The sequence below is a fragment of the Muscardinus avellanarius genome (genome assembly GCF_963383645.1).
Source record: "Muscardinus avellanarius genome assembly, chromosome: 12".
Taxonomy (NCBI): domain Eukaryota; kingdom Metazoa; phylum Chordata; class Mammalia; order Rodentia; family Gliridae; genus Muscardinus; species Muscardinus avellanarius.
The window spans coordinates 58,248,850-58,262,041 of record NC_137798.1 but is presented as its reverse complement, the minus strand read 5'-3'; the positions used below and the strand labels follow the sequence as shown (position 1 = coordinate 58,262,041).

Here is a 13,192-nt window from a genome sequence, read left to right as displayed (position 1 = left end):
TGAGCCCTGCATTTGCTAGGGAATGTCCCCCCCCCCACTTGCTCTTTCTGAGCAGAGCCCTCCACGGACAGCAGGACAGTAAATAGGGGAAGTGGAAGTAAAGTGGGAAGTAGGACCGCTCTCCATCACTAACCAGCCTCCAACAGGTAAAGTTCTTTAGCTTTTCCCCGGTACCTGCGGGCACCGTTCCAGAGCTATTAAAATTCCTCCAAGGTGTGGCCGAGGGTGAGGTCAGAGGATGCAGGTACCTTTACCAGCCTTCGGACTGTTAGCTCTAAACTGCGGGTAAAAATGCAAATCGCCGCACGGGCAGCCAGGGGAGGCTCGGCGCCCAGCCCGGCGGCTGCGACTCCCGGCCGAGGGGGCCGGCCGGCCGGAGCGCGGGGCGCCGGACGTGGCTGGCGAAGCAGTTGTGGGCGGCTCACCTCCCTGCTGGGTTGCGCATTCTTTCGTGGGATGTCCACGCAGCTGGCCTGCTTGGGCATTTGCTTTGTGAAAACTTTTTAACATCCCCGACTCCTCTGGGGCGCGGCCGAGGAGGGCGCGGGAGGCCGGGGCCCGGGAGCCTCCCGGGCGGCTCCTCCCGCAAGACCCCTGCGCCCGCCCGCCGCCGCCGCCGCCGGGAGCCCGGATGTTGGATTCCATCCGCGCGCCGGGTCCTTCATTTCCATAAAAGGGCAGCGCTCCGCCGCCGAGATTGCCGCGCGCGCCCCCCGCCCGGCCGGGCCTGCGCGTCCCCGCGCGCGCCCCCGAGGCCGGCCGGGGCTGACGGGCCGGGCGCGCGCGGCGGGGCGGGGAGAGAGGGAGGAGCGCGGGCGCGGGCGCGGGGCCGCCGCCGAGGACTCCATTAGCGGCCGGGCCGGAGGACGCGCCGCCGCCGCCGCCGCCGCCGCCGCCGCCGCCGCCGCCGCCGCCGCCGCCGCCGCCGCCGCCGCCGCCGCCGCCGCCGCCGCCGCCGCCGCCGCCGCCGCCGCCGCCGCCGCCGCCACAGCCCGAGCGCGGTGAGGACGCGGGGAGGCGCGGGGGGCGCGGCAGGTGGAGCCGCGGGCCGGGCGGGGGCCGGGCGGGGGCCGGGGCGGGCGGGACCCCAGCCGCCGGGCCAGCCCGCCTCGAGCGGGGCTCGCCGGCCCGCGGGCGGTGACGCTGACCAGAGCCATTTCCTCCGCGCCCGCAGGAAGGAGCCATGGCCCTGGACGGGATAAGGATGCCGGACGGCTGCTACGCCGACGGGACGTGGGAACTGAGCGTCCATGTGACGGACCTGAACCGCGATGTCACCCTGAGGGTGACCGGGGAGGTGCACATCGGAGGGGTGATGCTGAAGCTGGTGGAGAAGCTGGGTGAGCGGCGCGGCCGGGGGCGCGCGGGGGGAGGGGCCGCGGCGGGAGCGCCCCCGGCAGCTGGCCCGCTCCTCCGAGGCTTTCAGCGGGTGGCCGTCGGCGCTTCCCCGCCAGAGACTTAATTGCGTAGCAACGGGAAGCGGGGAACTCCTTGATTCTTTACATTTGCCGACTTCACGTGGCAAGTAATGCGAAAGGTATGCGAGTGCGTGTCGCCGGCCGGGCGAGCTTCCAGGGGCCGAGGCTCGATCCCTTTCTTCCGCGCGCCTTCAGTGCTGGTACCTTAAATGTTCGGTGGTGAGGATGAAGCGCAATCTATTTAAATGCTACTGGAAAACGTGCCGCCGCCGACACCAGTGTGAAGTTTCTGTAGTTGTCCCACCACGCGATGGAGTGAGTGCATTACAATGTTCCAGTCATCCACTCTTCCAAGGGGTGGGGCGGTGCTTGACAGACTGGGTATCCATAGTCCCTGCTCCAAGTAAGCTATTTCGAGCATTCTGTTTTATATTAATAGGCTAGTGAAAGAACTTTGTGTTAAAAAGCAGACTTCATTCAACCAGTTCGAGTTTATTCGAGCCGCAAAATTTGCTTGAGTACAAATATGAACCGGGTTGATTTATATTTCGTTTTAAAGAATGCGGTATCTTGCAATATGAAATGTAAGAAAGTTTTACACTACACGTTTTGTGATGAATGAAACCGTTTTTGGCTGGAAGAATCAACTAAATAGAAAAAATAGATGATTTTTATCATGAGAGAAATGCTCAGAGGATTGCCTTCCTGAGCATTAAAGTGCCTTCGGTATGTAATGTAGTTGTGATCAGAAATATATTTCTTACCCAAGGAGTATACTACATTTATCATATAAACTCACTGAAATAATCTAATACAGTTTGTAAAATAAGGCAGAATTCATATAGTTGGCCCTGTTTTGTACCATGTAGGAAGTATAATTATTGAAGGACCAAAGAGAAGCTCTTTTCAGGGTTGACTACTCCTTCTTAGGACTTGCTTTGTTTGGCTTTCTGAGACTTAGCCCAGGAAAAAGAGATCCCCTTTGAACATTAGGTTTTCTGGCTTAACCAATTAACTGTTAATTTTTATCTGAACAGATCAATCTTTGTTTGCAAAATATAAACATATTTTGTCCAGCAATGGTGTGAGATTATTTAGGGAAGAAAATATATCAAATTTATTTGCATATATTTCTTTTGTTTACAAAGAAAACGGTTTGTAACAGATTTCAGTAGGATTTTTTATTGCAAAACTTAAACTGTTGAAGGTGACTGAGACAACTTCTAGTTCTCGAAAGCTAGGCTTTAAATAATGAATAAATAATGATTTGTACTATATTTATATTACATTGATTATAACTGTTATGGAGTCACAGTCATAAATAGCAATATAAAGAATGAACTATCTGCAGACAGAATTGGTGTCAATTTTAAATGACTGTAATTTTAATCTTTTAATGTTGATGCATTAAAAAAATTTATACAGAGAAAAGAAGCCTAATGAGATAGGAAATGCTATACATGAGGAAATACTGGATTTTGAATTAGAACTGATCCCTCTTGTGTTTATTTATTTTGGTACTGGGAATTGAACCCAGGGGCATTCTACCTCTGATCTACTCCCCCACCTACCCTTTTTTTTTTTTTTTTTTAATTTTAAACAGTCTTGTTAAATTGCTAAGGTTGGCCTCTAATCTTTGATCCTCCTGTCTTAGCCTGCAAGTATTGGGATTACAGGTGTGCACCACCACGCCTAGCTCCCTCTTGTGTTTTAAGTTTCAAATAAAAAATGCTTGCTTTTAAGCATAAATCTGGCTTTTCTGTTTGGCAATATTGAGCTAAACATTTTTGCTCCTGATTTTTAGGATTAGCTACTTTGAATGGTAAGCTATTTTGTTACCTGTTGGCAAGTAGATAAAGAAGTTCAGTTAGGGCATTATTGAAAACATCCCCAAACCAGGCTAGTCAAATTAGAAAAGAATTTTGTAGTTTTTCAGGTTTGCCTGAAACTGGAATGGCATGCCTTCTGAAAGCCCCAAGTTGTGTGTCACTTGCAAGTATGAAAGGGAAGATAACGTCAACGATTAGGGTATAGGTAATACATGGAGATCGTGGTAAGGATGAGATGGCACAAGGCCTGGAATCTTGGGATTACAGAACAGTGATAGACAGCCAGAATTAGGTGCAGTTCATGACAAAAGGTACAGTATGGTAGGCAACATTCACTTGGATCTTCAAGCTTCAAACTGCCTGCCTGATACCCTCCTCAATCTCATTGGAGGGTGAATACCAAAAGTTCAGTGGCAGCAGTAAATTTCCTGGAGTTGATAAATCTCAGGATGATGCCTCCCTTCAACATTATGCTAAAATCTTGTGAGCACATGTGGACATTTTTGGAAACAGGCTCCTTTACTTTTATTAGATTCTCACAAGATGCCTGCAATCAAAAAAAGTGATGAGGTTGGCCTTAGTGGTGCACACTTGTAATCCCGATACTTGGGAGGCTGAGACAGAAGGATCTCAGGTTCTCCACCACCCTCAGCAACTTGTGAGGCCCTTCACAACTTAGTGAGGCCATTTCAAAATAAGGAATAAAATAGGGCTGGGAGTATAGCTCGGAGAATGCTACTGGGTTCCAGGGCTGAAAAAAAGTACTGGGTTCCAGTACTGAAAAAAAGAAAAGGTGATGGCACAACTGTACAAGCTTAGCCCTTGAGGGTCAGTTTTATTGTGAAACTACATTGTTGATACCAGACTAGCTTAGGGCACTTTAATTAAAACAAGAACACAAATAATACCTCAATAATATGCATCAGTATATCTGTATTTAGTTAGAATTTTAAAAAGAACTTTTGCATTTCGAGTAATTTTAAAACAATTCTTAGGTTTACATCTTTATTTCAAAGATATGAGAAGTCTCTTAAGTCTAGAACATTTCTCATTATGCACTAATGTTTTAAAAGAAAATAGTGTATGTGATATTGAAGTTGGGTTAGATCAACCATAAATAAATGTATACAGTTGACATATGAAATGTGAGAATTATGTTTCCTAATATAGCCTTTAGAAAGAAGTCATCCCTAGCTAGGTGGTGCATGTATATAATCCCAGTAGTTGGGAAACGAGACAGGAGAACCACGTTTGAAGCCAGCTTGGGCAACTTAGTGAGATCCTGTCTCAAAAAGGGCTGGGATATAACTCAGTGGTAGGATGCATCTGGGTTCAATCTCCAGTTTTTAAAAAAAATCATTACAAAGTATTCATGTTCTTGGCTTATAACAATGAAATAAAGTGCACTTACATTGGAGTTACATGTTAGGATGAAGTTAGGTTGTGTATTTATCATGTGACCTAAAAAAATCATTTGTAGTAAAGTTATTAAAAGTCCCTTAAAGTGATTGTTAAGCATGGGGTATGTTCTTTGCATGTCACAGAAGTGCAAAATAGCTAGTTTTTCCTTTAGGAACTCCAAAAATAAATTTCTTTAGTTGACCGCTAGATGAAGAAGCTGGCTTGCATCAGGGGCTTTGTTCCACAGAAAAAAATATTTTAAACACTAGGAGCAGAGCTTGGCAGGATGAATGCATTCAGGGAGAGAGGCGTGTGTAACTGGACAGATCCTCTCTGATGCTTAGTACTCCCTGGGGACCACATATGCTAATTTAGAGGGGTAGTGTTTACTGCTGAAATCCTCTGCTTTCCTCTTTGAGGGCTTATTGTTAAATTCATAGAAGTTAAATGTCTACATAACGCAGCCTCACTGCATTCATGGTGAAATATATTAAGATTATAATGTAGGGGTGGCTGGACGTGGTGGCTCACGCATGTAATCCCCGTGCTTGGGAGGCGGAGACAGGAGGATCGCGCAGGTTCGAAGCCAGCCGCGCTGGCTTAAGAGACCCTGTTTCCAAATAAAAAATAGGTCTGGGAGTGTAGCCCGGAGGCAGAAGGGTTTTCAGGAACCCCAGTACCACCCAAAAAAAAAAAAATTTAGGGGTGAAGTAGAAAAAACAATAGCAAAGTGAATTAAAGTTAATTGAGTCTTAGCTAAAACTGATTGGTTTTACTGAATATTTTAAATAATGTAAATTATCCGCTGTAACTGAATATTGAATTTTATGTTTCTTAAAGGGTTTCTTAAAGACCGTTTAAGCTCTTTAAACATAGAGGACAGTATGCATATTTTACTATAACCCTTATAGCATCTAATGAAGTATGAGTTATGGCTTGGATTCATTACATGGTATTTGCCATCTTTTTTTTGTGTGTGTGTCATGTTTTATATCCTGTTTTTTTTTTTTTGTTGTTGTTTTTTTAAGTAAAAACTGTATGATTCAGCTGGACATGGTAGCGCACACTTGTAATCCCAGCACTGGGGAGGCTAAGACAGGAGGATCACACAGGTTCGAAGACAGCCTCAACTACTTAATGAGGCTCTCAGCAACTTAGTGAGACCCTGTTTCCAAATAAAATATAAAGTAGATCAGGGAGTGCCATCCCTAGTAACCCCCCTCACACATACATTCACTGTATGATTCTAACCAGAATCAATTTTTTAGGAACACACAAAAAAAACTGTAACTAGTTTTATATAATTACTTATAAAAGATCTTATTGGGAATGTCTTGATAGCTTTTGAAGAAACTGAGTTTTTTTTAAAGAAAATGTTTAGTTATACCTTTCTTTCAATTCTCTATTTGTTTAAATTTCAAACTTCTAAATTCAAGAATAATTCAGTGAACACTATAATTATTTAGATCACATTAGCATTTTGACATTTGGTTTCTCTGTAATACAAATCTATGCATCTTTTGGAGCCATTTGAGGAAGTTATAGACATGAAAACCTTTCATCCCTAAATATTTAAATATGTATTACTTTAAATATGTATTACCTAAGGTCCTTCTCTTACATAGTTATCAAAATTCAGCAAATTTAACATTGGTTCAATATTGTCATCTAATGTGCATCTATAGTCAAATTGTGCCAATTGTCCCAGTAATGACCTTTTTTTTTTTCCATCTAGTAATTTCATTTCACATTTAGTTTCACAATATTGGCTTCTTTACTTAATATCCTTTATTATACAAAATATCTACCAAGTCTGGAATCAAAGAGTATAAATGACATGTTAATATTACACTAAGATACATGTAAAATGATAGTATCTATTTCCAGACTTCATAGACACCATGTAGAGTTCCTGAGCCTTTGTCTTTTAAGACATTGTTTTATGTTTTCAAAATAAGGTTCTTTTTTAGTGGGGGAAAGTACTGATGATTTAATCCTGGGGCATTCTACCTCCAAGCTATACCCCTGCCCTACTTTATTTTTATTTTGAAACAGAGTATCACTAGATCTTAGCCTCCCAAGTACTGGTATTGATTACAGGCATGTACCACCATACCTGGCTACAATAAGGATCTTTTTCAGTGCCAATTTCACTTAAGATTATATATGTATGTATTGTTTGTGGTACTGGGGATTGAACCCAGGTCCTCATGCCTGTTAGGTGAGTACTCTTTCCCTTCGCCTAAGAATATTTTTTATAGGTTCTTTTTCATATATTTTTATCTTTAAATTTTTTTTTTTATGGTACTGGGGTTCCTGGAAACCCTTCTACTTCCGGGCTATACTCCCAGACCTATTTTTATTTGGAAACAGGGTCTCTGAAGCCATCTTTAAATTTTACTTTACTTCTTAGTTTACTATTAGATAAGCTATTGGTAATATATTTACTTGTTTAGGTGGGTTCTTGCTATGTTACCCAGATTGGTCTCCAAGTTTTGAGCTCAAGTGATTCTTCTGTCTCAGTATCTCCAGAAGCTAGGACTATAAGCATATCTCACCAAACATGGTTATTAGTAATTTTTAGACATCACTGGCTATAGATTTCCCACAATGCTAGCCTTCCTCAGACTTTTAGGTGCTAATGGATACAAAGCAGTAAGAAAAAATGTGTTGTCTAGTTGGCTGAAAGAATTTAATTTCTGGCCCTGCCAATTAGCCTTCCTTTTTTTTTTTTCTTTTTTTTTTTTTGTAGTATTGGGGATTTAACCCAGGGGCATTCTACCTCCAAGGTTTAAGTTGCAGAGGACCTGACTTCACTAAGTAGCTGAGGCTGTCTGTTAACCTCAATCCTCCTGTCTCAGCTTCCCAAGTACTGGGATTATATGAATGCGCCACTATACCTGGCTCCAGTTAGCCTTCTTTCTGAGTGAGGTGTTTTTTTGTTTTTTTTTGCTTGTTGAACCCAGGGGCATTCTACCTCTCCCCAGCCTTTTTTATTCTTTATTATGAAACATGGTTTTGCTAAGTTATTGAGGTTAGCCTTAAACCTGTGATCCTCTCGTCTCAGCCTCCTAAGTATTGGAATTATAGGTATGCACCACCATGCCTGGCTTCTGAGTATGTTTTGACATCTATAAAATGGGGGTGAATTCTCATAGGTTTTGGTGAGAATTAAGGTAATATGTATTAAAGTTCTTTATAGAAACTTAATACCATACAAATTAGTGACTACTTTCTCAGTAGCATTAAAAGTGTCTGAGTATATTGAACTGTGGGGAAAAGTATAGAGGGTTAAAATGTAATCTTGACTAGTTAATAAGTTCCAGTTTTACTTGTGGGGAATTACCATTCCTCTGAATGAGCTTGTTCCCACTCCCTAAATAAGGAGAACAGTAACTGTCTTTCCACTTTTTCTCTCACTGACACACACAACTGATTCTGTGATGTAATGAAGATCTTTTTAACTGCTGTTTTCATGAGATTTCTGAAATGCAGTGGACTAATAAGTGGGGAATGATATTTTAGTGATTTGAAAAAATGGATGACCATGAGCTGGGCGTGGTGGCGCACGCTTGTAATCCCCGTGCTTGGGAGGCGGAGACAGGAGGATCACACAGGTTCGAAGCCAGCTGCTTGACTTAAGAGACCCTGTTTCCAAATAAAAATAGGTCTGGGAGTGTAACCCGGAGATAAAAGGGTTTTCAGGAACCCCAATGCCACCAAAAAAAAAAAAGAGGATGACCATGAAAGTTTCAGTAGCAAATTAATTCCGTACTTAATATGTTTTATAAGAGTAGCACTTGTTATTCATTTATAACAAAGGAATGATATAAAATTCTTTCTTGGCACAAATAAACATTTGGTCTTATTTGGAAGGAATGAAAGTAGTTTGAGAAAAAAGCTAATGTATTATTTTGCAGAAATAAAAATGCCAATACCATGGGACATTTTAAGATATACATATGCCTAGTGTAAACAAATACTTTATTTTTTCATTTTTTTGGTACTGGAAATTGAATGGGGACATTTAACCTTTGAGCTATATCCTAGCCCTGTTTTCTTTTGAAAACAGGGTCTTGATGCGTTGCTGTGCTGAGAGTCATTAAATTGCTAAAGCTGACCTCAAACCTGTGAACCTCCTGTTTCAGCTTCCCAAATACTGGGATTACAGGCATGTGTCACCACTGTATCTAGAAGATATAAAAAGCAGTATGTAAAAATATCTGTCTTTAGAGATAGCTTTAACAGTGCTATTGTGGATGAAAGAGTTAGTATTCAAATCCTAGTCTACTTTTCTTTTCTTAAGAATATTATACTGAATTGTAGTGGCTCTTCTAGAGTTACATAGTATATAAAAGTTTTAAAAGTTAAAAAGCTAGGTCTGGTGGCTGCATCCTTGTAATCCCAGTACTTGGGAGGTTGAGACAGGAGGATTCAGGTTCATGGCCAGCCTCAGCTACTTAGTGAGGCTATATACAACTTAGACCCTGTTTCAAAAGAAATTAAAAATTGAGCTGGGGGTATAGCTCAGAGGTAGAATGCCCCTGGGTTCAATCCCCAGCACCATACCAAAAAAAAAGTTAATTAAAAATGATAATCTGGTAGTTTTTCTCAAGTTTAGTAAGTCTTTTTCTTTATGAATTAGCCTATATGAAAGAGAAAAGGATAAAAAGCAGTAAATAATTAAAATATGAGGTTTTGAAGCTGGGCATGGTGGGCACCTGTAATCCCAGTACTTGGAAGCCTGAGATAGAAGGATTGCGGGTTTGGGAACAGCCTTAGCAACATAGGGAAAGCATCAGCAATCTAGTAAGATCCTGTTTTAAAACAAAAAATTAAGAAAAGGGCTGAAGATATAGGGTGGAGGTAGAATTTCCTCTGAGTTTAATCCCCAGTTCCAAGCACACAAACAAAAATAAGGAGGTTTCCATTTGACTTCCTTTCATGGTTCAGGTTTCAGACTGGTTTATCTAGATACGTAAAGACCTGCCAGCATCAGTGTTTTGTTGGATGACCTATATACACTCTTCAAGGTTAACAATAACCCCTAGTCCAGAAGAGGTGACATCTACTTTAGAATATGTAATAAATCTTTTTTCAGCTATCAAACTCTTATTTTTATGTCATGCTGTAACTTAAAACATTTTTTGGTAATTTAAATATCATTGTAGCTGGGTGTGGTGGTGCACGCCCATAGTCTTAGTGAGAGCCTGAGATAGTAGAATTGTAGGTTCCAGGATACCTGAATGTGTCTTTTTTGATTGATTTATTTATTTTGTGGTACCAGGGATGGAACCCAGGGGCTTTCTACCTCCGGGCTACATTCTCAAACTTCTTTTATATTTTATTTGGAAACAGGGTCTCACTAAGCTGCTGAAAGCCTCACTAAGTAGCTGAGGCTGGTTTTGAACCTATGTGATCCTCCTGTCTCAGACTTCCAAGTACTGAGATTACAAGCGTGCACCACCATGCCTAGAAGAATGTGTCTTTTATAAAGTTATACCAAGCTCTGTCATATTGGGAATGTATGGTGTGTGTGTGTGTGTGTGTGTGTGTGTGTGTGTGTGTGTGTGTGTGTGTGTGTGTTTTATACTGGGGATTTAACCCAGGGACATTCTACCTCTGAGCTACATCCCCATCCCTTTATTATTATTATTATTATTATTATTATTATTTTTATTTTGAAACAGGGTCTTGCTAGATTGCTGAGAGTCTCACTACTTGCTGAGGCTGATCTTGAATCTGCAGTCCTATCTCAGCCTCCCAAGTACTGGAATCATAAACGTGTGCTGCCATTTCTGGCATTGGGAATGTATGTTAATTTTATTATGCTACTTCGTATCACTCTTAGTAATATTATAAAGAATTAAGTATGAAAATGTTTTAGAAGAGGTGCACTTTATGCTTCAATATACAAAATTTTAGTTAAGTTCTGCTAGCAAAGAGAATAGTTCCATAAATTTAGTATTCTAGCCGGGTGTGGTGGCACATGCTTGTAATCCCCGCACTTGGGAGGTGGAGACAGGAGGATCACGCAGGTTCAAAGCCCCTCGCTGGCTTAAGAGACCCTGTTTCCAAATAAAAATATAAAATAGGTCTGAGAGTATAGCCTGGAGGTAGAAGGGTTCCATCCCCAGTACCACCAAAAAAAAATTAAAAAAAAAATAGTATTCTAGTTAGAGAAATACCTTCTTTAAAAGATGAATTTTGTGAATGGTAAAGGGTGAATTCTAACACAGGGCCACTTGTATATGGCTTTAGACAATTATTTTAATCTCCTGATTATTTAATCTCATTTAACTTTTATTTATTTACCTATTTTAGATTAAATATATTGACTGTTCAATTAATAATTATTAACAATTGTAAGGAGTAATGAATTGACTAAATATATATAATTTTTTGAGGTGCTGGGATTGAACCCAAAGCATTTTACTGGGTTCAAGCTATACCCCAGATTGACTTTTTAATTTTTTATTTGAAAATAGAGTCTCACTAAGTTGCTGAGACTTGTAAGTCGCAGAGGCTGGTTTTGAACTTGCAGTCCTGTTTGAGCCTCCCAAAAAAGGGATTACATGTGTGCACCACCATGCCCAGCTGGAAGATAGTCTTTAGTGATTACTGCTGAGCATGGTGGCACACACTAAGTAATCTTAGTATTTGAGAGGCTAAGACAGAAAAACTACAGGTTCAAGGCCAGCCTCAGCAACTTAGTGAGGACCTAAGCAACTTAGCAGGATCCTATTTTATAATGAAAAATAAGGGCTCCAGACCTGTGATAACTCAGGTTATGAAATTTAATGTGGCAACCACAACAGAAACTAAACTTACAAAAAGTGACACGTCATTTCTTCCACATAATTAATAGTAGTAATAGTAATTAGGAATTTAGGAATTCATTCTTCCAAACAAAAGAAAGAGATCATCTATTTTGCAAATTTTCTGAAATTACAAATAAAACAATGTCTATTTATTTCCATTAATTATTGGATACGTCAACGCATACTAACTCAAAGCAATTGAGCTGCTTTCTCATACCATGCATACCATTGCAGAGTGGACACAAATACATGGTACGCCATTTATTCATTTCAAGAGGGTAGCTAGCTTTACTTTCTATCAAATCATGAAGTTTACTGCTAATTTGCTTCAATCTGGTCTAGAAGAAGCTTAGAGTCTGTAATGTAAATGTCTGACAAATTTGAAGAGAAAACGTGAGGGTTAAATTTAGTTAGTATTCAACTCATATAAGTACTACATGAATTTGTCTCTTAATGGAAATTAAAACCATTAGATAGTCTTTAGTTCAAAAAAGCAGCAATTTAGTAAGACTATTATATTGGCTTTGACATATTAAGTGTCTCTCAGAAAATACTAACAAATTCTGATACCTTCAGATTTGAGCGTAAAAGTCGTTTTCTTTCAGAAATCATTTTGTGTATACTAGATCCCCAGCACATGCTCCCTTAACCATTTCAATTACCACAACATGCTGGACGTGGTGGCACTTGCCTGTAATCCCAGTACTTAGGAGGCTGAGGCAGGAAGGTACCAGTCTGGATGGTTTCTACTGAGGGCCGTTTCCTGATTTCCTTGAATGGAACGAGGCACCAGATATCTTTTGTCTTCTCTGAGGGTACTAATCTCATCAGATGTTTATAACCTGATCACTAGGTTTTCTTTTTGTTTTTGTTTTTTGTAGTACTGGGGATGAGATCCAGGGGCTTTCTACCTCCGGGCTATACTCCCAGACCTACTTTATACTTTATTTGGGAACAGGGTGTAAGTTGCTGAGAGCCTCACTGAGTGGCTGAGGCTGGCTTTGAACCTAGGTGATCCTCCTGTCTCAGCCTCCCAAGTACTGGTATTACAAGCATGTGCCACCACACCAGCTCATCACTAGGTTTTCGATACATGAATATGTGAGGATACAAACATCCAGTCCATTGCCATTTCTAAATGCAAAATATTTGGATATACTGTCAGCTATTGAAGCCTTAATGTAAAATAATAATTTTCTTAAATGATAATGGGTCCCTTTATAGAAATGTGTTGGCTGTTTGAATGCTTTGTAAACTTTGAAGAAGTTTATGCTTTTGTTAATAGATTTTTAAAAGATTTTTAGGAACAGTGATTTGCTTTTGTTAATAGGTTTAAAACATTGTTAGTTTATTTTTGGCACTGGGGATTGAACTCAGATATTCTACCTATATTTTGTTTTTGTTTTGAAATAGTGTCTTGCTAGGTTGATGAGATGCTCTCTTACTTGCTGAGGATGTGTTTGAACCTGCAATCCTCCTATCTCAGCCTCTTGAGTACTGAGTACCTCTGGAGTGAGCCGCGCCACCACACCCAGCTGAAAGCATAGGTTTTTATAAACAGTGATTTGCGGGCTTCAGTTATGACAAATTTTAACTAATAACACCAGTTATCCAACAACAGGGCTCATGTTTTAATTACTCATCTTAACTGTGAGTAATCTTATAAAGTACAAATTTTGCTGCTAGCTCCTGAGTCCTCGAATCACTGTATGAATAACATACT

The 13,192-nt window shown here is 41.0% G+C and overlaps 1 protein-coding gene across 7 annotated transcripts in view; it reads left to right on the top strand.

The window, feature by feature from the left end:
- Positions 1 to 1,183: 1,183 nt before the first annotated feature.
- Positions 1,184 to 13,192, top strand: part of FERMT2 (FERM domain containing kindlin 2) — a gene marked incomplete at both ends in the record, with an annotated part of 77,288 nt that continues 65,279 nt past the window's right edge. For all 7 annotated transcript variants that reach the window (XM_080707787.1, XM_080707784.1, XM_080707783.1 and 4 more), the window contains one exon: positions 1,184 to 1,340. In XM_080707787.1, coding sequence (XP_080563913.1) covers positions 1,184 to 1,340 — 157 coding nt within the window. The remainder of the gene's footprint in view (positions 1,341 to 13,192) is intronic.